This window comes from Urocitellus parryii, chromosome 11, assembly GCF_045843805.1.
Source record: "Urocitellus parryii isolate mUroPar1 chromosome 11, mUroPar1.hap1, whole genome shotgun sequence".
In the NCBI taxonomy this organism is placed as follows: domain Eukaryota; kingdom Metazoa; phylum Chordata; class Mammalia; order Rodentia; family Sciuridae; genus Urocitellus; species Urocitellus parryii.
In genome coordinates, this window is record NC_135541.1 from 31,641,879 (window position 1) to 31,667,831 (window position 25,953).

At 52.1% G+C, this 25,953-nt stretch overlaps 1 protein-coding gene across 1 annotated transcript in view; it reads right to left on the minus strand.

The window, feature by feature from the left end:
* The window catches only part of Trabd2b (TraB domain containing 2B), a 212,643-nt gene that overhangs the window by 6,135 nt on the left and 180,555 nt on the right, over nt 1–25,953 (minus strand). The window contains exons 4-6 of the mRNA XM_026410679.2: nt 20,889–21,063; nt 5,631–5,721; nt 2,480–2,749 (exon numbers count right to left, since the gene is read on the minus strand). Coding sequence (XP_026266464.1) covers nt 2,480–2,749; nt 5,631–5,721; nt 20,889–21,063 — 536 coding nt within the window. The remainder of the gene's footprint in view (nt 1–2,479; nt 2,750–5,630; nt 5,722–20,888; nt 21,064–25,953) is intronic.

Genomic DNA, 25,953 nt, shown 5'->3' on the forward strand with positions numbered 1-25,953 from the left:
TGATTGGCTACATCTATTTCCTTGCTTGTGAAACTGGCCTGCCTTCTGTGACTCTTGGCAGAAGTAGACCATGATGGATGTCAGCACCTGGCAGAGTGGGAGCTCCACAAAGGCCACTTGCACCTCACCCGGAGCAGAGAGGGAAGCAGGTACAACAGGGTGGAGGGCTGGGCCTGGCGCACTGGGGCCTTTACATGGCCCACGGGGGTTGGACCTGACAGTACCTGGGGGAAGAGAGGCAGCTGGGGAGGCAGGAAAGGCGAGGCTCCTATAACTGGGCAAGTTTTCCTGGCAGTGGGAACCCTGCAGGAGCTCCAACAGAGCAAGAACAATGCAGGAGGGCGAGGCCTGGGGCCAGGGGACCCATTAGGACCCTGCTGCAGGATCCTAGGAGGAAGATGAGCAGGGAGAGTTGACAGAGAGCATTTGGGGGAAAGAAAATGAGAAAACTGAATAAATTAAAGCTCCAAAGAAAATGATTTGATCAAAGGGCTACAAGTGTGTAGCTCCTCTGCTTCTTCTTGGAAATTTGGGGATCCCTGGAAGGTATGGAGCCTGTGCCCTGCACTGGGCCTCTTGGGGAGCTCAGGCCCTGCTTACCCCAAGAAGCAGTGAGAAATTTAACAAACAGGCTGCCTTTGGTGGAAACTTCCTTCTCCAACCTGACCAGATGGAGGAAAGTTGGCCAACCACAATTTACCTGTTGGGATAGAGAAGGGGCTCCCTCTTGCCAAAGAAAAGCTATTTTTCTTGTGAAACCAGGCTCTGTGTTTCAGATCGACATGTTGTGAAAAGGAAACCGTTTGGAGTCATTTGCCCACATTTACCTTTCAGACGTGGTTAGGGGCTGGGGGCCCATGGCTGGAGCTGACAGCCCAGCCCTCTGTCACCTCATGGGTTGGACCCACCTCTGGCGGGACTCCTGGTCACCCTGGATTGTGGACATGAATGCCCAGCCTAATTGGAACCCTTAATGGCTGCCAGCTCTTTCTCTTGCCCCTGCCTTCTTGGCAGCATACAAAACCCTGCCCACCACCGAAGAAAGGCACTCCCTGCAGCTCTCTGCCCTGGCTCCTGATTAGACAGGGGTGGCCCATATGTTGCAATAAATATAGCTACAGCGATGCCTCTACCTCAGATAGGTAGGGCCAGGGAGAGCTCGATGGAAGTACATTTCCAGTACACTAAGCCAGGTGCTTTGAAACCCATGCCCAAAGGCTACAAAGCTCAACTCATTTTTGTTCCAAGATTTTTTTTTTTTTAAGATAGTGCACACCCTCCGCTTTATGGCAGGGGGCTGATACGTCGACTTTTCTGTCAAAGGCTCAGTGATCGGGCTATGGGAGAACCATGTAGTGGCAAGTGTAGGGAGCAGCTCCTGCTTCCCTGGGTGGCCCTAGACAGAGCCTTCCCCTTGGTTTATCCTCCATAAGTGCAGAGTTGAGCAAGTGTTTCCCAAAGACACTGGGAAGAATCTCCAGGTGCACATTCACACGGGCTTCCCAGGCCTCTGCCCCGAAGATCCTGATTCATTATGTCTGTGGTGGGGCCTGGGGATTTGTTTATTTAACAAGTTACCCAAGGTGATTCTGTCCAGGTTGCTGAGGAAAATTCTGGATGATATCTTTAGGGTACAGATTGGACTCTGGATTCCAAGGGCCCACTGCTGGGGGCACGGGATCTGGGGTATACTGACAGTCCCTCCCTGGGACTTCCCTGGTATTCTAGGGAAACTATTCTCTGTATATGGAGATGGCTGCTAAACAGGAATGTAAGGAGACTGCTCTGTAGAGACTGCAGGCAGAGGACAGCAGAGAGAGTCTTGGTGACAGCAGAAGTTCTGGTGACGGACAGGCTGAGAGGGGATGGTTTTGGTGGCAGGAGGAACACACAGAAAGAGGACGGAGGGATCTCAGTATGTTAGGACGATCTGTACCTGACCATTTACACAAGGTTTACTAGGACTGCTTTTGAGATGGAGTCCCCAGCATTAGACAGCCATTGTCTGTCTCATCTCTCTCAAAGTGGAGTCCCCTTAGCAGCCTCCGTGCCTGGATGTCACCACTTAGATTTTTCAGGCACAAGGAGCTTTTGGCCTAGCAAGCATGTCCTGTTTGTTACTAGGTGCTCCCTCTGTCCATGGGACAACTAGAAACTGCTTGGCACACCACAGGTGGCCCAGGGCGGCCAAGTGTAAAGCAGGCTCCTTTGCACCGGAGCTTCACTTATAAAAGAGCAGAGAATTGTTCTTGCTTTTGTCTTGGAACTAAATCTGCAAAATCAGACGTGGATGTGCTCTAAAAACCCCCAAGGAATCCTTTGTGGAGAGGGAAGAGGCAGCCCAGGAGTTTCCACTCGGATATCCCCTGCCCCACTTGCTCAGAGCAGGGCTCGCCTGGTGACCGTGCACCCCACCTTGGGGGCATGGGAGGGAGTGTCCATATCCAGCTCCTGGGCCACCCACCCCTGTCCTCTTCACCTGTCCTCGATGCGGACCCAGAGGTCATTGAATTGCCGCGGTCGCTGGTGTTTATTCTGCCTCTTGTGCCACTTCTTTTGCCGTCCAAACTCCTCCAGCTGGTTGAGGCTGTCAGGGAGCAGGAGGTGTGGGGACAGGGCTGGGTCATCCTCCTCAGGCGGGGTGGTGGGGGTCACTGAGGGTGCTGCAGGGACAGCGGCAGCTGGGGTGGCTGGGGCAGGGCTGGTTGAGGTCCCCTCAGGAGCGGGCACTGGGCTCCCAGCAGCAGGGCTGGAAAGGGGAACAGCACAGGAGCGTGTCATGCATATGTGACAGGGAAAGCAATTCTGTGGGAAAGTCACTGGGGAGGAAAAAAAAAATGCAAAGACACCCTGCCCGGCCCTGTGAGAAGAAGCCCAGGAACACCGTCATCTGGTATGAGAGATGGGGCACCGATTCCGCCTTTCACCTATGTCGTCAATAAATATATATTAAGCTCCTACTTGGTACCAGACACTCTTCTAGGAATTAAATATCAGCACAGACCAAAACAGATACTGTCCCTGCCCTCTTAGAACTTCTATTTCGGAGCAGAAGACAAGAGTCGAACATATAGGACATCAGATGGCCACAACTGCTGAGAAGAAAATAGAGACAGATTGAGAACCCAAGGGAGAGAGGGTGCTGGTCAGGGACCAAAGGGTGACATGTGAGCCTAGACTAGGAGGCAGTGAGGTCTATGGGCATGTCTGATCTTGATCAAGGTCAGGGTCTCACACATCCACAGATCTGGCTGAGGGACAGTAGGCGAGTTGTCTACAGTGTGCTTCCTTAAAAACAGGGCTACGACAGCCTGTGCCTCGCGGGGCAGGAGAATGATGTAGGTGAACACAGGCACAGCACTTAGAATAGGGCCTGTCTCCTAACGCACCTGTCTCTGATGTTGTCCATCAGCAAAAGGACCTGCCTGTTGGGCAGGCACTGAAGTGTCACGTAGGCATGCCTGTGGAATTCATGGTCCATACAGGGGTACACACATAGGCCCCAGGCTGGGAACATCCTCTGCTCTCCCCACTTTTATTCTCTCTCCTCAGTAGCCTCAGTGGAATTCCTTTTGGGGACATCCAACCCTGGGAGAAGGTTGGGAGTGGTTTCAGGAGCGGTTTCAGGAGCGGTTTCTGAGCAGGCAGCTTGCAAGGGTAGGTGGTACCCAAGGCCGCTTACAGTCCTGCAGCCTGTCCCCCCACTCCATTCTCCCAGCACAATGGGTGAGGGGCATCTCTTGCTTTGATGGAAAAAAGGCCATCAGCTCAGCCTGTCCTCTCCCAGCCCCCATGGCAACCCCAGATTCCCAGGGTCCAGGCTGCTAGGAGATGTCGCAGCTGTTGGGGAGATAATTCAAAACAGTCAGACAAAAAGATAGATCCAGGAAGCACCTGTGGCTGAGGATGGTTTTTATTGTTGGAGCCTACTCAGCGTCCCCACCCCCACTTGCTCCCTGTGCAGGAGACGAGGCTGAGAACCCGCAGAGCAGAGCCCGTGGGGGTGCAGTGGGGGACTCCTCCATTAAGGCCTGGTTTCCAAGATGAATAGGAGGCTCCCCAGCCTCAGAGCCTGCCAGCCTTCTCTGCCCTGGCCAGGCCACACACAATGAGCTTTTAGGAAAGACCTTCAGGGATGTGCGGGGAGGGGGAGGCAAGGGGAGAGGAGGGAACTTGAGGAATGTCTTGACCCTGAAACTACCTTGGATTCTCCACCTCTTAAGCAAGACTGCTGGCCTCCCGCCCCCACACAAATTGCTTTGTGCTGGGTTCAAATGGTTCCTGCAGGAAGAGCGATCTTTCAGGTTAATGCAGAAGATGCACTGGGGAGGAGGCTCAGTGCCAATGTTTAAAAGTTCCTTTAGGAATGCCATGGAGCCAGGGAAGTATGGTCTGCAGCTAGGAGATCAGCAGCTCATGTCTCTGAAGATCAAGGTCTCAGTCCTTCCAGAGCCCCCACTCCAACCTCCAGAGTTGGTATAAAGAGAAGTTAGGAGCTCAGGAGGCCCAGAGCCAGGCTGTCACTTACATGAGCTGAGTTTGCCTTCACCTCTCTGGGTTCTTTCACTTATCAAGATGGGGACACACAGTTCCTCCACTGCGAGGTTGTTGTGAAGATAACAAGTTAGGAGTTAGAAGGAGCCCTTAGAGCTCTGTACAGAGTAAGCAGCCATTAGTGACCTGCTGTGACTATTCAAGTTTTTTTCGGTCCCTGGGTCTTATAACCTTAAGGACAGGGTTATAACCTTAAGTCATGCTGTGGTCCCCCTTGCAGGTTGGTGAAGAAGGTTTTGGTGTAATGGATAGAGAGTGGGCTTCACTGAACCCTGAGGTTTGAGCATCCTGACATTGACCTCAGGGACTGCATGGGATCTAAAACCTGACTCTTTCCTGGTGCTGATGCTGAGGACCCATAGACAGACTGAGCTGGTCCCTGTCCTTGGGCAGCTCCTGAACTTGGTGTTGGGGATAGGGCAGGAAACAGGGGACAGGAAGAGAAGATGGGGAACAGTGGTTCCATGAGCAGAGTGGGTGTGCCTGGCACAAAAGTCAGGGGTGATGGGTGGGTGTGTCCTGGCAGGAAAACCAGAGGCAGCAATGGAGAGGGTGCAGGCAGGAAGGTGTGGACCAGGTGAGGGCATGACAGCAGGGCTGCCAAGGAATGGGGCTAAATGCAGGGAAGAGGCCAGGCTGTGGCTTGTCCTCCCATAGCGCCATGGAGATTTAGGGCTGGGACATCCACCAAATCCTCCAATCCCCATCCAATTCACCAGTGTTTCAATTCCAAGCCTATAGCAAATCCTAGTGCTACCCACTAAAATTCCCTAGTGGGATTTGCAAAATCCCACTGCTAAATCTGGTCCCACTGTGACCTGCCATTAAGATTGGATACCAGGCCCCTTTCTGCTTTCCTACCTGCAGTCCTGCCTCCAGTTGTAGGTGCCTGGTCCGGTTGGTCCCCAGGAGGCACCATTACAATATTGTTTTTTTTTTTTTTTTCCAAAACTCTACCCTCAAGCCTGAGCAGGAAGGCAGGGGTAGCCAGCCATGAAGCATGTGTTCAGGCATGGCCTGTGACAGGCAGCTGCAAGCCAGCCAGTCCCAAGATGCTCTAGGCCCCTGTTGCTTACCTGTGGATGGCCTGCCCTGCAGGAGTATGGTCCACCTCCAGCCCTGCCTGCCGCAGGACATCAATGACAGTGTTGTTCCCTAGAAAGTGACCTAAAACATAAGACACAAAGCAGGCTCAGTCACATGTCAGGTTGCTTGTCAGTGGAGACAGGTTTGGGACATCCCCAGTGTTTGTGTTTGGACCAGTGAGCTGCACCAGTCAAGGCCCTAGACTCCAAAAGGCAATATGACCCCTGGGTAAGATGTGGCCCTGCTGTCACCGTATCTGGGTTCCTATTCTGGCTCTGCTGCTCACAGCTATGATTAAATCCCCAGTTTCCTCATTTGAAAAGTGGGAATGATTGGGATGTTGGTTGTGAAGGTTATAGAGAGCCATGGTGGGCACATAGTAAGGGCTCCAAGAGCTTCCTGTTGCATTACTGTGCCTCCTGCCACTAAGTCGACCCCAGCCACTGACTGTCCAGGCTGGGGAACCTCCAGCAGTCACATAAACCCAGCTCCAAGAAACTCTCCAGCCCCAGCAGGCCTACAGCTCATCTTTGTAAGTTCTCACTTGTGCCTCCTCCTACAGCATGGGGGTAGGGTCCTCTTCGTCCTTGTGGGTCTCCTGGACAGGTCCCTAAGGACAGAGACTACATCACCATTGCCTAGTGCCAACTCAACACACACTGGTAGGGTTTGAACATCATAGATTCATTTGTTTATCATCTACCCAACATTTCTGGAGCACACACAGTGACTAATATCCTGGGATGGCCATTGAGGTCTCAGAACCCTGTGGGGGAGCCCAGTGAAGCCTGCTAATTGCAGGGTCCAGCAGGCACAGAAAGTGGCCTAGAAGAAGTACGAACACAGAGTGATCCCTCCAGAGGTGGTGTCAGAAGTGTGTGTGGTGGGGAGGGGAGCTGTCTTCTTCAACACCCCCTCCACTATTCATTTGTTCAGCAAACATTTATGATGCCCTTTCCCTGTGACCTGCTCTGTACCAGGCACTGTGAATATACAAATGGAGAACTTAGTGTAAATCTGCAGAAGAGAGAGAGGAAATGTCTTTTTTTTTTTTTTTTTTTTTAATGCAGGCATGAAGTCTGAGAACTCAGGGGAAGCCTTTCCCAGGTTCAGGTTAGGGACAATCCTCAAAAGGCCAAATGACTGTGAAAGCAGAGGCTGCTGGGAGTCAGCATCCTGCAATGCCCCTCTGCTTCCTGGTCCTCAGACTCCCTCCTACTCAATGTGTGCGTTGGCTGGGTGCTTGCCCAGGGCCCTGGCCCCTCCCACTGTGAGTCAGTCTTGTGAGGCCGCTCTCCTGAGCAGCACTCCCCGCTCCTGCTCACCTTTCATCCCAGACCTGGGGGGATATCTCTGCCCTCTGACTCTGATTGCCTGTGATGGGTGGTGACAGGTGGGAAGCAGGAAGGTCAGTATGCTGACAGCTCCAGGGAGGTGGAGGAGGACAGAGAATGGACAAGCCGGCAGGAATGGACAGGCTTCCGGGGCAGATGAAGCCTGGCTGGGCCTGTGCAATAGCTGGAGCAGAGGGGCCTGTCCTACAGCCCCGTGGCCTGCCAGACTCCTCTCCTCTCCCAGGTTGCCCATCGCCCACAGTCCCTGCAGTCCCACCTGGGGATCATGGGAAAGAACACTGGACTAGGAAGGCCAGATGTTATGGACCAGCATCCCCTCCGCTGAAACCCTGGGCACACCCAGTACCCTCCCATTCCTCAGGCGGAGAGGGTTTATACTTCATGGTGTCCATGGCTCCTCTAGCTCAGTCAGTACAGAGGTTTTTGTTTGACTTGACACCATTATGGAAAGGCACTCCCATCCCTCCCACTCCCTACCAATTTATTCCATTTGCTTAGCCAACACTGAATGCTATCTTGCACTGGACAGTGGTGTCTAGGCAGGGGCCGTTCCAGGTAGTTTTTCTTGAAAATGGGGCTCTTGTGATTGGAGTACTAAGCATGATGCAGACAGACACATGACAGCTGGTGTGGGTACACGGGAGACATCCAAGTCAGCTTGGGAGTAGGGGGGACTTCTTGTGGGGGTAGCTTAGGCAACAAGGTGAGTATGAGAGTAGAGTGGTACTTGGGAAAGGATGGCATGTGCAGAGGCTAGGATGGGAGTGGGGTGTGTGGGGGAAGCTAACTACAAAAGAGACCTGGAGAGCAAAGACATGAACAGGCCCTTCTGGAGCTCTGGCCCTGACTTATGCTGTTGAGAACAGAAGACCTATGCTCTTGCCAAGCTCTGAGTCTCCTCCTCAGTCCATGGTCCTGGACAAGTGGCTTCTCTTTGACCAGCCTCCATTTTCCCATATATCAGATGAATCCATAGCACTTTGGCTCCTTGGGGAAAGTGATAAAGCTCTAATGAGGTAAAGGCCAGAGCTCTCATGAATGATGGATGAGCTGACAGTTCTGGCTAGTCCAGAAGCATCCATCTTCTGGCTTGCTCTGTGGCATGGGTGGGCTAGAAGGGCACAGGCAGTGATGGCCTGCAGTATCCTGGCTTCACACCTCTGTCAGAAGCCCCTGGACTCTGTTCCTGGCAAAAGAGGGAATCCCTCTGCCTCCATGGAGACCTGAGTTTAAAGATAAGGGCCTCATGGTCCAACACTGGTCTCTGTGTCTGCCCAGAGGATTTCAAGAGTAGCCAAGGAAGGCAGCATGCATCAGGCTGCAGTGGAGCAGCAGCAGCAAGTATCTGCTGACTGCTGGAGGCTTGGGGCTGGGAGAAGGAGGAATTCAGAGGGGCCTAGGCCTCGGCATGGCCCCAACACAGCCCTGACCACAAGGGCCTCTCAGGACACCACTGGATCCTGAGCACTGTGTGGCAGTGTTTCCCGGATCTGGTGGGTGCTTCCCTGTGTTCCCTCAACTCAAGGGTGTCAGACCACTGCTGCTCTAAACAGAAGACTTGTGATATCTGGAGAAGATGGCAGCCATCAGGGGAGATCCTGATCTTTTGAAATTCTCATCCTCTCCTGCTGTAAGCCACATCTGCTCCTCCCTTGCTCTGGGGGTGGAGAATGGTGTCCTCCCTCTGCTCCTTGTATACCTCCAGGTGCGCCATGCCATGTGGTCTGCGTGGTCACGCACACCCAGCCTGTGCTCCCACCATCCCTCCCTCTCTAGGGCTTGACCTCACAGGACCCCACAGTTGGGTTGATGACAGCTGCACTCTCCAGGTCCCTGGCCCCTCTCCTGCCCTGTGCATTCCTCACCACCCCACATGGCTCTGGCTGTGTTCCCCGTGGGCTTTTTCCTCCTGCCTAATAATGCCAGGGCACTTGGGGTCCTGCCCTTGGTCTCTTTGCTCTTCATTCCGCTCACTCCAGGGACAAGTCATCCACCCTGCCAGGTTCAATCACCACACAATGCTGATGACTCTGGAATTGTCCCCCTGGCCCAGACTCATCTGTCCAGCCACCTGTGGACAGCTTACCTAATGCTCCTCAGCACCTACCAACCAAGCTTGCCCTGCTTTCCAGAAAAGTCCTCCCCAGCCAAGCTGAACCACCCTGGGTGGACTCCTTTCCCTCCTCATCCTCCTTCAGTCACCAATGACCTCTGATGTTTCCTCTCAAACACATGGGACTGCCCCTGCCACTACCACCTGCTGCCTGAGCCTCTGCAGAAACCATCCTGTTCTCCTTGGTCCCCTCTCCCTACCGCTGCTACACTGACCTTCCCATACCCCAGAGCTGACTGTCAGAACAATGGCTCCCAAAGAGCCACTTGAAGGGGGGACGGCAGTGACTCCATGAACATTTGTGAGTGAATGAGTGACAAAACCTGTTACTCCACATCCTTTCCGTGATCTCATCCTACCCCACGAGACCCGAGTCCCCTCCATTCATCCCCTGCCTTGTCTCTTGGTGATACTTCTCCACATTCCACCAACCTCGGGAGCTTCACCCTCTGCACCAACCCTTGAGCCAGGGTTTAGCATGTGTTGTCCCCAGGGGCTGGCAGACAGGGCTGAAGCTTGTCTCTTGGGTCAGAAATCCTGAAAAATGTACCACACCCATTCTGGAACCTGCAGGGAAGGTTGTGGAAAGTTTCCAAAAGGGCCTCATGGAGTTTGGACTCGGCCTGCCTGGCCTGTGCTCCCTGGGTCTCCTGGCTGCTGCCCAGCAGCTTAGCCCTTCAGCACTGGCTTCCAGCTGTCCTCTGGCCAGCTCTCTGCAGGAAGCCTCCTCCATATCATCTGCAGAGGCATGGGTGAGTAGAGGAGGAGGGAGGGAGGGTCGTGATGGGTGGGGCACACCGACCTGCGGCGACAAAGAGAAGGAGGTAGAGAGAAGAGCAGTGAGAGTCTCAGAGAGGGACATGCAAGAGGAGGAGAGCTCCAGGACCTGTGGCAACAGATAGAAGGACAAAGAGGAGAAGTGGAGAGACAGAGAGTAAGAGACAGAGACCATGGAGGGAGAGAGAAAGGGAGAGACACCAAGACAAAGAGAGAAAGAGATGGAGACAAGGACTAGATAATGAGATCTGGAATACAGAGAAGCCAGAGAAGGAGAACAAGGGAAAAGGGAAGAGACCAGAAAGAGAATCCAGAAGCCGAAGGCCTGGAGGGAGACCACAGGTCTTCAAATTGATGGGGGTGGGTGGGCGCTTGCCTCCCCTGAAATAAGCCAGGGCCCCACTTAAAGAATATTTATACACAACAGGACAAGGTACACTGCTCAGAGGGACCAGCCCTGTGATATTTCTGAGCAGAGAAAAAGGCTCCCTTTCTTCTGCGTGCAAGTGGGGCTGTGCACTCTGTGGAAAGGAGTCCACACAGGGTGGTTCAGCTTGGCTAGTGGGGCACAGGCTGGGGGAACAGAGCACAGGCCAGATCTAGCTGATCAGCCGGATAGTACCAAATGTTCTGCTGATGCAGGAAGGCTGGTAGGACAGGGCCTAACAGAAAGCCCAGCTCATCAACTGACCGTGTGACCTTGGGCAGTTTCCTCTCCATTCTTGGGGCCGTTTCCCCACATAGGGTCCCAAGGTCTCCTGAGTCCTCCCACCCCTGTACTCCCATTACAGGTGACCTGAACACACACTCATACTTCACGAAGCTCCCAGGTACGTGATGCTTCTGAACTGTTTCATTTCATCCTCACAAGCAGCCCCTGGGAGGTCCCCAGGGTACAGATAAGAAACTGAGGCTCAGCGAGGGGATTTGACTGGCCCAAGGTCATACACGTGGTAAGAGGCAAAGCTTGGACTTCAACTCAGAGATGTTCCAGTTCGCTGCGTGTTCCGGTACCCCCACCGTGAAGAACTGGCGGCTGTGAGGGATCCCGGAGTTCACGTTTGGGGGCAGGAAATTGTCAGAAACTTGTGCACCTTCCAAGGTTCAGCAGATTGGAGAGAAAAGTGTGCGAATGCTCAGTGAGAACAATACACCAATTAACAGGGCAATTTCAAGATCACGTGGGGGGCTGGGCAGAGGAGGAGGGGAGAACCAGATGTTCCTGCACAGGCCCCAAAGTAACGTGGGCCAGCACACATGTTTTCTCTGCAGTGAGTACGCCGGGGCTCTAGCTTTCTCCTCCTGGAGGAGGAATCCCAAGCCCGTATTTATGTTCCGTCTGAAATTAATGCAAGGGAAACTTTCAAATGAGAATCTCATTGCCAGGGCCTCCGGCAGGATATCGAGCTACAGTAGTGTTTGTTTTTTCGAGGAAGTGTGACAGGAGGGCTGGATGGGTGGGCCAGCAGAGGGATGGACAACTGGGGGCACCGAGAGCTTCCAGTCTGCCAAGGAATGTGTGGCAGTGAGCGGGCAGACATGAGCCTCTTCTTCTGTAGCTGGCCCAGGCAGGGCTGGGCCTTCTCAGATCAGTGAGGACTAGAATGACATCTCCTCTGTACCCAGCTTCAGACCTGGAGCTCAGGCACAGAGTCCCTACCCCTGAGGAGGTCACAGTGTGGAGGGGAGACTGGCAAACAAACACTTAGAGGCCAGCATGAGCCATGAAGTGATGGACGGATGCCAGGGAGGATGGGGCTGAAGAGGAAGGTGTGGGACCCAGAGGGAGAGGTGGGAGGGTGTTCCAAGGAAGGCAGAGGGCAGCGCAAGGACAGGCGCAGAGGAGAGCAGCCGAGTGGGTCTGCACCAGCAGAATCTGCAATTGGAATACACAGGGAAAGGCCAGGTGGGCTTCAGTGAGGTTTGGGGCAAAGGGACCAGTCATAGGATTCTGACAGCTTCAGGACAAGGTGAAGGGGCAGATTTTGGCTGCGATCAAAGAATTCTCCGCCCAGTTGTAAGGGAGGTGGTGCTCCATCCTTGGGGATGTGTCAGGCTGATAAGTGCTGGTCAGGCCTGTGCCAAGGGGGACACTGGCACCCTACAGGGAGTTGGTGATGTCTGTGTGGAACCAGCGCATCTTGCCGTCTTAGCAGGCTTTAATTCCTGCTCTGCTATGGGTGGTGCTGGAATGTAGGATGTCAGAAATGAAAGAGCCCCGGGACATCACTGGCCAGCATGGCTCTGCCCTCAGTATTGCAAAGGCAGATACAAATACTAAGAGGAGCAACCCGCCTATCATTGCTCCAGCACTAGGAATGTGCCAAATGCTTTGGATTCATTTACTCATTCAGCTTCATGAGAGTCCTGCTGAGGCGAACACAACTTGCCCAGTGTCATGCAGGCAGCAAGGGGCAGAGCTGGAGCAGAGCTGGGTCTAAGCCCAAGCACGGCATGGGGTGTATCTGTGTCAAGGGACGGTGGAGGCGGCTGTCGAGGCTGAGGCTCTGGAGACAGAGAAGTCTTCCTCTGGAGCAAGATCTGCTCTGGGGCTTGTGCCACATGTCTCTGACAGTTGTTCAGACTGGGCCCCACTCAGGATCTCCCCTAGGTGTGAACTTCCTCTTAGAAGGTGTCCCCCATTGCTCTTGGTTCTTCTAAAATCCTCAAGGTTTGAATCTTTCATTTTATTTGGATAAGATCCTTTTAAAATTAACATTTGGTTAGAGATCAGGAAGCCTCCTCTTTGTGAATGCTGTGTCCCAGGGGTAAGCCCTGGGTATTTTGACCTAAGTCTGGGCCCTCCACAAGCCTTTACTGGGGCTTACTACATGTGAGACATATGCCAGGCCCTGGGGACCCTGTGAATATTCAGAGATGGTCCCCTTTCCTCCTAAGCAAGACCATTTCAAATCCAGGCAGACTGTGCAGGGTGATCCCAGGCCAGCACAGGAGGTGGCTTGTGATGGGTTCTGTGGACTGCAAGGGTCAGAGCTCAGCCCTGGTAATCACCCATTGTAACCCTGCAGACCCCTTTCCTGAATTACAGCATCTCAGGGCCCCAGCGACATGGGCAGGGATAGAAGTCTACCACTCACTGGGCCTCATTGTCACTTGGAGTTGACCCCAGTTCTAGGAATTTCCTTGTACTGCCACAGAATATTTCATTCCCTCTGCCCTGTCCTCCTTTCTTGGTGTAGGAGTTCTGTCCCTAGAGGACTGCAGGCTCTGAGGAACCAGGTCACACTGATGGAATGAGAGGGCCATGCCAGGCCCTGAGTGCACAAGGGCCAGCCACTGACTCTCAGGCTTATCACAGAGGAGGCCTCTGAGGATGGGGAGAGCAACTGATCTGCCCAAGGCTAGTTCTCATGAGAGAGGCCATGAATTTCTAGGTGACACAGTCTGGCTTCAAAGTGCATGCTCTAAACCTATGACCCCTTCCTCTCCTCTCACCTTCCCCACACTCTCCATCTAGCAAGAGTGCCAAGCCTCTAGCTGAGATCCATAACTGCTCCTCCAAAGAGCAGCCCAGGGACACAGGCTGGGATATCCCTCTCCATTCCTCTTGACTCTCCCTATTCCAGAGCAGGAAAACTATGGAGGAGTCAGGAGGGGATGCTGCTCTGGCCGGCTGGGTGCTTTGGGCTGAATTAGGAATGGCGCTTCTGGCCAAGGATCACAGCCCATAGCAGATGTGCCAGCAGCCAGATGTATCTGTGGTGGGCGGCAGGGCTCCTTTGAAGCACCATCCTTGGAAATTCTGAAACACTTCCAGAGGCTGTGTGGCAGGCCAGGGGATGCTTGCCTGGGAGAGCAGCTGGGCTGGGCATGTGCTCTCTCTACTTTCTAAGATTTAAAGGCCCTAGATGGACCATGGCTGCTATTCTAGGACCAGTCTCAAGCTCTGAAGGGCTTCAGTTCCTAAGCCCACTCACTGAGTGGAAAACCCAGCTGGAAAGGAGGTGGGTATGGGTCTTAGTCTGAGGACTCTGGGCACAATGAGGGGACCTGTGCAGGGGACATTTCCATGGGCTCTCACCTACTCTAGGAAGCCTTCTCTGAAGTAGCTTGCCTCCTTCAGTGCCAGGTGCTGAAGCCTTTGCTAGCAAGCATGTAACTGCTGGGTGCTGGGGCTAGAAGAGGTTGATACCTCACTTTGTCTAAGCACCTTACTGGGCAGGTGGTAGGGGGAAGTCACACACAAGGTCTCAGAAAGCGAGACATTTGCAGGACACCTGGCTGTTTCCCTTTTCTGCTTTCATGGCCTTGACTTTCTTTCCCTTTTTACTGATTCTCTTCCTAACCATCTCTCTGCCTCCTCTCCATAAAAACCCTCCTGCTTAACACTGAACCACTTCCTCAGCCTCCGCCCGCATGTTTAGTCAACAGGACCTGGGACTCTTCCTCTTAGGTCTTTTTTATTTGTCAATACCTTTCTTTGTCTCACCTTCCAAAGGGCAGATATGATGTTGCTGGACCCCGCAGCTTCCCAACAGGGGGCAGAAGACTCAATTCTAGAGTTTTGCAATGGGGTGATGCAGGGGCAGGGGCACTTCTGCTTCTAAACCTCGGGGTTGGTGCAGTCACTCATTCAACAAGTAGGAGGTGAACACCTTCTCAGTGTGCAGGGAGTGGGCAGTGGGCAGCCTGGACTTAGCTAAGACAAATATGCTCGGCATGAGCAAAGCTGTGGGAGGGAAACCTTGGGACTTGGAGGGAGCCCAGTAGAAGAGGGGAAGGACATTCTTAGCAGAACAGAAGGTCTAAGAACCAGCTAAGTGGTTTTCTTAGGGCAGTTGGTCATCAGCAAGAATCACTGCGAGGACTAGCAGCATTTCACTCCAGTTCTCAGACTCTTGGATGTCCCATCTGCACTTGGTGTGCCTATTTGGCAAATGGGATGAGAAATACCATCTTGTCTCCCTCCAGGAGAAACTGAGGATGTGGGGTCATATGAATTGATGGATATGGGTGCTCTTCAAACAGGATGGTGCCCATTCTCCAGAGAGCAATTGTTGTTGCCATTAATAAAAATATGTTTGGAGCTTATATCTCTCTTTGCTCTCAACTTGGGGTCTTCATTGCTCATCTGCTCATACTCCAGCCCCAGAAGCATGATTGAATGGTTCTGATTATGGTCTGCTGCACTTCAGCAGTGTAGGAAAAAGACAGGAACTTGGTGGCTGAAATGTGATGGATATGTGGACACTCAGAGATGGTAGCTCTGTCTATAATGTTCACAGACCTGCTTTAGAACCCTTCCAATCCTGCTTTCTGTTTGGACTTTTGCTTCCTGTGTGGCAGGTGGTAACAGCCCTACCAGGAGGGATCTCCAGGTCCTGGAAGGCTCTTAGCCCTACACTTCTCCCAAAGACTCCAAGAGTAGTTGAAGCAAATCGTACTAGAATGTGAGAGTGCTATGCAGCTAGAATGTTAGTATATTAGAACCAGGCAATCTTAGAAGAATATTGGGGAGGAAGGATTTTGGAATGTCAGAAGTTAGCATTCTATTCACACCATAGTGTGCTAGGGATATAGACTGTGTGACAACCACTGGCTGTCAGAGCCAGTGAATGGGAAATGAATGGGCCTTCCAGGGTACCTGGCTCACCTCTGAATCTGGTTCATGTTTCAACCCAGTTCTCCCAGTTCCTACATGAAAAAAAAAAATGGCTGGAGGACTCATAGGTAATGACTAATTACCTCGAGAAAACCCTTTTCCTTGTAATTAGTACTAAAATTGTCATTCTCTTCTAGTGCCCAGGACTGAGACATCTTCCACACACCCACCACCACCATGAGGCCTGGGGCCCAGGAGATACCATGTGACTGAGTGGGCGTCTGTCTGCATGATTTGGTCCAGCGTGTCTTTCTAGAACGTCTACTAGGTGTTGACAACTCTGAGGTGAGTGAGCTCTGTCCTGGAATAGTTTACATGTAATGCGGTGGTCACTGAGGAGGCGGTGCTAGGGTAAAATCAGGAGCAAGAACTGGGAGACAGCATCTGCCTTCGCATTCTAGCTGTTCAGTGTTGCCAGAGAAAATATTAAAACTTGCTATTTGTCAGTGTCATGGGTCCTTGTACCTAGCAGATAAAGTATGCATGTTTCAGGCATGTGCTGGCATTACAGTCCACAGCACACATCACAGATCAAGCAGGACTTTTCTCTGTTGGACTCTGATGTGATTTGACCTCCCTGTACATCATCACACTCCAGGTAGCTACAACCAATCAATCACAGTTGGCCCAAGTGTTAAATCTATTAACTTCCTGTCCTGGTTAGGTCTTATAGCCAATCTCTCTTGCATTTATACCAAATATTCTCCTCTTTTCAAATTAAGAACCTTCCCACCTTCCTCCTCTTTCCCTGCAGATGACTGTACCTTCCACTTAGAGAATGGAGATCTGATTAGAAGCCATCAGTAGAGGACTCACTCACCTTTGCACCACCAAGCTACCTGCCTGCGGACCCTCTCCATCCCTTTCTCAGGTTTCAGGTGAAGAGGTTTCCTCCTCTACCTGATCTCTGATCCCTCCTTTCCTGGATCTGGAACCTCTTTTTCTCTGTTTGTGCAGCCTTAGCCATTCTTTGGCATTCTTCCATTGTGTCTTGAGCATGCTCAGTGCTTTCCCATCTTCAACAACAGGTGGGCGAATTGGGGGAAACATAGTTACCAGTTTTTATAAATACTTTCTCCCATTTTTATTTTGCTCAGGAAGGACCTTGAGACCCCTTTCTGTCTTCTATCATCACAATTTTTTAAAGTAATGGATGTTTTAATTTCAAATAATGTAAACGAGATAATTTCAGCACACCAGATAAATCTGCAAATTGAAGAAATTTAGCTAATAAAGAGTTTACCGTCAGTTACTTGCCAATTAGAAAAAAAAAATCTAAGAATCCACTTCTACAAGTGAATGGACTAGGAGATCTCAGAGGCTCTTGTGCACATGCATGAGCCTGGTAGTTAAGAATGGGCCTCCTCTCCCCATGGGCTGGCATCCATCACCCATGGCAGTGTTCACATGGTGTGTTCCAGAACACCTGGGCTTACCACTCTGGCCACAGTCAACTCCCAGTGAGGCAGGGTTTTCATCTGGGCCTCCAAATATCACCTGGGCATGGGTCTTTCACCCAGGACATGACAAATAGCAGGTGGCCAGGTGTTTTTCTCTTGCATGTCTGGACTCTACTGTCTGTAAGCCTACTGCATAACCCCTGGGAGAGGTCAAGTTGTGCCACATTGCTGAAACATCTCAGACACCAGCACACACGTACATCTGTGAGATGTGTCAGCTAAACAAACACCCTTTTGCAGGCTACTACCAACAGTTCTGAACACATCCAGCAGGGGTACGATGTGCAGGAAAGGGCTAAGACTGGGATCTGAAGGCCAGGGCACAAGTTGAAGATTTATCTGTGGGCCTGGAGAAAGCCACTCATCTGCACTTTAGTTTTCATGTGCAAAATGAGGAAACTGTAATTAAATCCATCTCATGGAAGAACCTGGCATGGTGGCTGGCACTTACTAGGTGTTTTTATTAAAATAATTCCTCTACCAGAACAGAATGAATGTATCTAGCTAATCTAATGAGGCAAGTGTATTATCCCCATTTTATAGACGAGAGATTGAGGCTCTTGGAAGTGGAATGGCTTTCCTAGGGTCTCCTAGCTGACAGTGGTAGAGCCAGGCTTCACATCCAGGCCTCCTGACAAGATCTCGGCCTTTGAAGCCCCTGGAGAGCAGCACAGAGGAGGACCAGACTGCCTGCAGGAGGAAGCATCCCTGCCCATCCTGCTGGGCTCACAGGGCAGGGTTATGGAGCTGGGTGGGGAAGGCTCTTCATAAGTGCTGGAGTGTCCAGGCAGTTAGAGGCTCAATCTCTCACCTTCTTTTCCTGGGCTGGATTCCAAAGGTGACCTACCATGTTATGGCAGGACCTCAGCCTGGAAGGGCAGGACCTTGGCAGTGCCTGGTCCCACACCTGGTGAGGCTATTTCCTAAGATATTCTCTGGAAACACCCATGGAGTCTGGCTCAGAGAGTCTCTGGAGTGAGCAGACAATATGCCTGGGGTGGCTAAGTGTCTCTCTGGTGGTGTGGGCCCTCCTCATTCCTGCAGCCTTGGGGTTCCTCTGCTTTCCTTGAGGATCCAGCAAGGATTGGCAACAGGAGGCCAGCTGAGCCTCAAGGTCCCCCTTCTCAGTCTGGGATGCCCCACAATGGGCCCACAGAGGCTCCAGACAGGCGCTGTACTGAGGGAGTGTGCCACTGGGGTCCTGGGCATAAATCCTTCAGCCTGTCCTCTGGTGTGGGACTTGGGAGTGACGTGCCCACGGGAACCTAAAGAGCAGAGTGGGCTCTTGTCACCAGTTTTGTGTGAACACATTCTGGGCCAGTACTCTGTCTGCTACAGGCCCACTCTGTTGGCTGGCTGCCCTGCTCACTGTTCAGAGTTCTGGATCACAGCTTCCTGACTGGTGTCCTGACTGGCTCTGTCCCCAGCTCATGCCCCTGCCCTTGTGGCCTTCAGTTTGCTAGTTGAGGTTGGAAGGCTGCAGAATTCCTGGGTTGAGAGATTTGCTGTGCAGAGTTGGCCATTTGTTCTAGGCATAGCTGAGTAAGAAAGTGGCGGCCACCAGCAGGCTGTGTGTGGCTCCAGACATTTTTTTTTTTTTTTACAAGGAGGGTCCAGGAGAGCAGGTGGGGCTGCTTTACCCCACTTTACTGCTGGCTTAGCCTAAGAAGCTCACCAGACCAGGGGAGACCAGGATGGGAGCTCTGGTCAATGTTCATTCTTCCATTCACCATCAAAGACACAGAGACGATTAAGTGGTGCCTACCCTTCCAGAGCTCAAGGTGAGGGTGAGAGACAGACGCAGCCCCATCCACTGGTTATAATGTGGGGAACAGTCTAGAGGCAGGAGAAGGCAAGGAAGTGGGAGCTGAGAAGGCTTGGACTGGGCTAGCAGTAGGGGGACAGAGTGGATGAGTTTGGGGTCTTTCTGGTGGTCTGTCTGCAGATCTGACCAGTGCCTGACAGATTTCTGGAGATGGGAGAGTGGAGCTGGGCACGACACTTGTGTGCTGGCCTGGTATTGAGTGGACATCGTGCCTCCATGGATCTGGAGTTTCAGGAGAGGAGGTCAGCATCTAGGGCTGCCCACACTGCCATGCTATTCCTCTTTAGACACAGTTTCCTCTGCCACAGAAGAGAGCTTCAGAGCACCCAGGTGCTGGGTGACTCTGGTCCTGGGTCCTGGGGCAGGCAGGTGGGAACCATGTATTCAAGTGGGGCAGCTGGCTGTCACTAGCCTGTCTCAGACTCGCTCTCTGGGGCTCCTCCCGGGGCTAAGGGGGAGGCAGGAGGTGAATGACACACACTGGTTGCCCACTGGAGTCTCTGAGGCTGTTCCAGTGCAGGATGCACTGCCCAAAGGACCACAGGGTGGTGGTGGGGGTTGGGTGGGCCTCTGGGTGGTGCAGGAGGGGGAGAGGGTGCTTGAGGACCATTTCTCTGCATGGGTCCTCCAAGTTGTCCTGACTCACACTAGGCCTTTGACAGGTGTCCTGCAGCAGGAGAATGGCCCTGCCCTTTCCACGAGATCAGTCAATGTTCTGCTACTGCAGGCTCCTCCCGACCCTCTGTGGGACCCCTACTTTGCCTGACACCTGTGTCTGAACAGCTCCCAGAATCCTAGATGGCCCAGGCCAGTCCTGGCTCTTCCTGTTCAGATGAATAAACTAAGGCTGGGAGAAGGGACTAGTCTTGCTGAAGGCCATAGTGGGCCATGGAAGGGCTCCAACATGAGCCCAGATCTCTTTCTGTCTAGCTGCTGTGGGACTGTCTCTGAGGGCCTGTGCCAGTGCCCGAGCCCCTTCTTTGTCCTTGAACTGTGCTAGGGGATGCAGAGGAGGAAAGAGCAGCCCAGACAGATGTACCCTTGGTTCTTGCCCTTGAAGTATTTGGGGTTGAACGGGTGGTGGAGGGGCAGACCTCAAACACTGGACATACCCTATCACAAAGTCAGGGCATCCATAGGTTCCTCTATGGGTTAGACTGAGTGCTGGACCTGGAGGGCAGTGTGTCTGAGGATGGGCCAGGGAAAGGGAGGGTAGGGGGCAGCAATGATGAGCCTGGCAGCAGGCCTGGTGAATATGCTTGTAAACATTGCCTTTAATTCTCAAGAAACAGGAAGTGAATTCTGTCAACCCAAATTGCAGGTAATTCTAGCAAGAAAAAAAGTTGCTATAAGCTATTGAGCAAAGTTACTGAAGACATATCATATCCTGGTCCCAAGATAAACATTGCTGTCACCGGCAAAGACATCCACAGGAAAAAGAAAGAAAAGTGAAGGAGAAGAGGGACACTCAGCAAGCCCTGCACCTGAACATCTGCATGAACTTCTGCATGAAGAGACTGATCCCCCAATAGAGAGCATCAAGTTCATGGATCCATATTGTGATTATATGTGTTATAGTGATGATGGTCATTTTGGCTGCCATTTTGAGTTCTTATTATGTGACAGGCTATTTAAATGCCGTCACTAATTCTTACCACCACTCTAAAGGCAGACATTGAAATTCATCAAATACTTATGGTTATCACTCCTATTTATGGAAGAGGGAATTGAGACTCTGAGAAGGTAATAGCTAAGGTGACTCAGGTAGAGTGGGACCTAGAGCCAGGACTGACGATTGCCAGAGCCCAGCACCTCCCCTGGGGCCACATGGCCCTCACAGCCTCGGCTCTGGCTCTGTTGGGTGGGCCTGAGATTGGGATGGACAGTGGAAGCTCTCAGTATGGCCCCTGGGGCAGGAAAGAGCCTGGGAAATTAACCTTGACTTGGCAGGGTCACTTCCCTAGCCCACAAGGACTGTTATGGAAGGACCCTTGTCCACAGCAGAAGGACAGTTTAGGTCCCAGCTCTGTTGCTTTCCTGCCCCACTCTGGGCCTTGACTTTTCCCTTCATGAAGTAGAGGTCAGGGTTCCAAACCTGCTCCGAAGGCAAAGAAGCAGATCTTGTCTTCATTCTCTTGCAGAAGCGCCATGACCCTCTTCCCCATGCGTTCATTCCTCTTGTAGATGAGCTCCTGGCGGAAGTAGCTGTCAATCTCCTGGGCTGTCACTTGCTCATGCGGTGGGAGGGTAGTGTTGATAAAATTGGGTAGCTGCAAAAGCAAGACAGAGGCTGCCTTCCATTCTTGACAGAGCAAGGTGCATATCAGATACACACACGGCACAGGCAGGGCTGGGCAACTTACCTTTAAGAGGCTGGACAGTGGGCTACATGTTTCATGCCTGCCTGTCATCAATTCCAATACCCTCTGAAATAAGTATTGTTTACAGATGAAGCAAACAAGAGCAGAGAATATCCTGAGATATGTGCAAAGTCACTCAGCTGGTGAAGTGACAGAGCTATCCTGAGAATCCTGGCTACTGCAATGGTACGTGTGCCATCCTGCCTCCTGATCTGCCCTGGTGAACCTCAGCTCCTAGACACTGAGTATGAGTATGCTGGGGCCATACTCATCTCTCCCTTTAATGCTGAGCCTAGCACTGCCACATGCAATGAATTCTGTTCAGCAAGAGGGTGTGGGGGTCAATCCATCTGCCTGGTGTGGCAGGAAGACCACAAGGTATGGAATTAGGTTGACATGAGCTTTCTCAACCCTGTCTGACACTGTATGGTGCTGGGCAAGTTACTTAACATTTTTGATCCCCAGTTTTTCTCATTTATAGGACAGGACTGATGTTTTCATGGGGATTAAATGGGATGCTGCCTTGAACTGCATTTGGCTCACCCCACTCTACAGAGAAGAGAGGGGGTAGCATCACCTTCAGTTCTTCCAATGTCTAAGCCATCATCTACCCACCCCTGGCTCCCCAACTTCTCAGGACATAACACAAACTCTTTGGTCTCTCTCTCTCTCTCTCTCTCTCTCTCTCTCTCTCTCTCTCTCTCTCTCTCTCCCTCTCTCTCTCTCTCTCTCTCTCCCTTATTTTTATGTGGTGCTGAGGATTAAACTCAGTGTCTCATACACACTAGGCAAGTGCTCTACCACTGAGCCACAACTGCAGCATTGCCCCCCGCCCCCTCTTACACGTTTGGTCCCTTCTTGAAAATTTCAACCCCAGGACCACAGCTTCTCCCATTTGACACTTGTTACACAACCTGTCTTGGAATTGCCAAGGTTTCTCAGCCCTGGGCCCTTCATCATCCTGCCCTCCACAGCCAGTCACGGGGACTGGCAACGACACTGCCAATGTGCTCTTAAACTATGCAGAGAGCTGTCTGAGTTCAAAAACAGAATCTTTGTCACTCTGGGTTCTTGGTACCTGGACAAAGTGCCCTCTGAGAGGTCCTAAAACTTGAACATATGTTGATGTTGACCCTTCCTGACTTTAGTTGCTTCTCCTGTGTTCTTTGATGCCCAGGCTTTCATCTTTCCAGTGTGGATTGCAGGCCTAGCCAGCCAGCACCATCTCCTTGAATGTATGCATGGGGCCAAGGAAGAAATGGAGGCAGTGAGTCACAGCACAGCCTCTCCTTCCTCACAACCCATCAGTGTCCCTTTCACCTGGTCTTTCATTTCCCCAACTTCCACTTCTCTCCCTGCTTGCAGAATGTGAGATCACATTGTACCAACACATAAACATTTGCTCAATCAGTGTGAGTGGGTGAGTGGACACCTTGGGTTGGAGTCCCTCTTTTGCAGCTTACTATCTGGGTGGCCTTACTCTAACTGGAAGGTGTCTTGGCCTCTGGGAGAATCAGTTTCCAAACTGTAAATAAGGTGGGGAGCAGGGGATACATTATTGTAGGGATGACATGTTTTGGAAAGTGCTTAACACAGTGCATGGCACCAAGGAAGTCTCCATGAACGTCATCTATTACACACCTAGCTTGGGGGCTGGTGCTGGCTTCATCACCTCTCGTGTGAGGACACAGGCAGCCTGTGAAGGGAGGCCTTGGGCTGTGGGTAGAGACGGAGAGGACAAGTCGAGGGTCATCAGAACCATGAGATCCATGAAGGCAGCACTGTACTTCCCTTCCCTCTTCCAAGGGTCTCTGGGACCTGTGATCATGTGTCCCCTCCTCCTAGGTTCCTGACCATAACTGTATACTCTTACAAAATGCAATTCCACTTATTCCTTAGGGAGTTTAAAAAAAATTAACAAGATCAAGAGCAAAAAAATTAAATTTCAAAGCCATGAAGACATCAGGGGGACATTCAGGTTCCCCAGGCTGTCTAGCTGCTGGCTGACATTCTCTGCATTTTCATGCTGATGGGCCTTGACTCTGTGCCAAGGATGGGGCCTGGGTCTGGGCCAGGGCTGAAATGGGAGCAAATTAATGATGTCATTAGACTAGTCAGGGGCCTTAAATCTCCCATGACAAGTTTAAGTGCAGAATGCATGATAGCATTTCAAAGAGGACATGTAAAGTCCCCAGGGTCCAGAGCTCAGTCTGGGATAGGGGGTGGGCAGGGCTGGTGGGGCTGTGAGAGATGGCTCAGGCTGGTCAGATCTGATGGTCAAGTGCTCAGGTCTGCTGATGACATTGATCTCAACAAACCCTTTCCCTTTATCCTTCCATCTGGCAGGACCTTCTGCGACCCTCCACAGGTCCAGCCCTGGGTCAGGGTAGGGGCTCTAGAGCACCCTTAGACTGGGTCTGCTGCCCTAGTTGGGGCTCACAGCCTAGTAGTGGAGTCGCACATGCCCACAAGAGTGCTGTGTGATGTATGCTTGAAGAGGCCCGAAAGGAGCTCACTGGAAGCGGCAGATGGTGGGGCCACATGTCTTGGTTTAGCCAGGACAGTGCAGGTTTGTGGTTGGAGATGTTCCACACCTGTCAATCATTTTGACTCTGAACTGTAATTCATTCTCAAAGGGGTCTGCATTTGGACAAGACACATATGTAACTGCCCTACACCTCAGGTAGGCTGGGGGCACAGGCAAGTCTTCCTGGGGGAGGACCTCGGGATGGTCCAGTCCATGTTGGGGCAGTGACAGTGCCAGTGACCTGGGGGCTGCAGAAGCTGAGGCATGGTCAATTCTGAAGGCGAGGACAGTGCAGTAGGGAAGCAGGAACCAAGTGGGAGGTGCACCCAGTCCCTTTCCTTAGCACTGTCTACTTGGGCCCTGTACCTGTCTTGGCCTGGCCTCCAGAGGCCGCTTATCCTCCCGGGCACTACAGCCTGAGGCATCTTTCTGATCACATCACCCTTGGGCTCAGACTCTCCAGGCTCTCACCATCAGCAGGAGTTTTTGCCCCTGCATGATCTGCCCTCTGCTCTGTAAAATCATGCCTTCAGGTGGGCCCACATCCCCATGCCCCACCAACCAGCCTGCTCTGCCTGCCAGCCCCTCCCTCTATTCTCCCCTGTGAACTCCACTCTCGAGCCTCATTTCCATTCACCCTCTCCATGAAGCCTTCTGTGGCTGCAGGCAGAGTGACTAGCCCTACATCCTCTCTATCCTCAGCCTCCACAGACTGCAGATGCAGCTCCACCACAGCCAGATCACGTAAGCCCTGGGTTCAGCCTTGCTACCCTGACATAAGACTTTCTGTTTCTGGGGCAGAGTTGCCTAGTCCTCCTCAAGGGTAGGTTCTGCCTGAGCATTCTGGTGTGCCTCCTGGGTGGCTATGGTGCTATGGGTGGACCAGTCCACTCACTCTCTGTTCCACTTCAGTATGGGCACTGCTGGAGGACCCCTGAGGCAGTTCTCTACTACCAGAGACAAATCAGTGCTTCTGAACACAGACCAAAGAAAATGTGAGCTCACCACCCCCTGAGGTCATCCTGCACCTTCCTCTTTCAGTTTGGTCAGCCATAGCCTGGCCAGGACCTTGTCCTTCATACCCTTTTGCAGGTTGGCCACATCACAGCCAGGCCAGCCTCTCTGCCCAGAGCTCCCCCACCTCTCTCCCAGAGGGTGATTCAGGTCAAGGCCTTGCCATAATGCTGAACTAATGAGATTTCTACCAGCCTTGTGGTGTCCGGGTTCTCTCCTTCACTTCTCTTCCACCTAGTCAGAGCCCTCAGAATCTCAAGCATCCTACAGCAGGGTCTGTGGTTCCTTCTTTTTTTTTTTTTTTTTTTTTACCTTTTAAGCTGCTCCAAGCACATAATATGCCTACATTTGCTTGTTTAATGGTTGCTTTCTGGCACATGCTCTGTGCCAGGCTCTGAGGGGTCCTCTTGGCAGCAGGAACTAAGAGATGAACAGCTTTATCTGTGCCCTCAGGGAGCCAGAACACCACAGCTTGGCCCTGGCACGTCTCTGGCCTGAACTCTAACTCCACCTTCTACTCTCTGTCTCTGGTTGGTTCACATGAACTTTTTCTGCTGGAACATTCCTTCTTCTGTCTGTGGCCAACTCAGGTTCGGTGGCTTCTCACCTTGCAAGAATCTCTCCTGCTTTTCCCAGCCCTGACTAGATTAGCTGTTTCTGTGATGGACTCCAGCCACACTGCTCCCCACAGAGCAATGGCTTCTTGAATCTCCCCAGCAAGGGGGTAAGCTCTATAGAGGCTATTTTCTCTGGCTCCCCACCATGTTCCTTTGCATGCATAGTACCTGGCATTTACAAAGGATTTCATTCATTCATTCATTCAGCAAATAGTTACTGAGTCCTGCTGTGGGCCAGGAACTGCTCTAGCCAGTTGGGATATATAAAATATACAACAGACCCAACTTCTGCCCTCATAGAGCTTGTGTTCTCAGGGAAAGGACCACATAATAGTCACTAATGAGCACATCAAGCATACATTGCATTGGAGGATCTTCGAGGCCAGGGAAAAAGTGGAGCATAATAAAGGATGTAAAAGCGTGGGAGTGGGGGGTTAGGTTGCACTTGGTGGATGGTTCCATCCTCACTAAGCTGATGACGACTCTGTAAGTATTGAAGGTGGAGAGGAGCAGGCCATGGGGATGCCTGGGAAGAGCACTCCAGGCAGAGGGAGTGCGGTGGGTTCAGGGGACAGCAAGGGGCTTGCAAGGCTGGAGTGTGTGTAAAGGAGACAGCCAGAGTGGGAGGGACTGGGAGCAGGG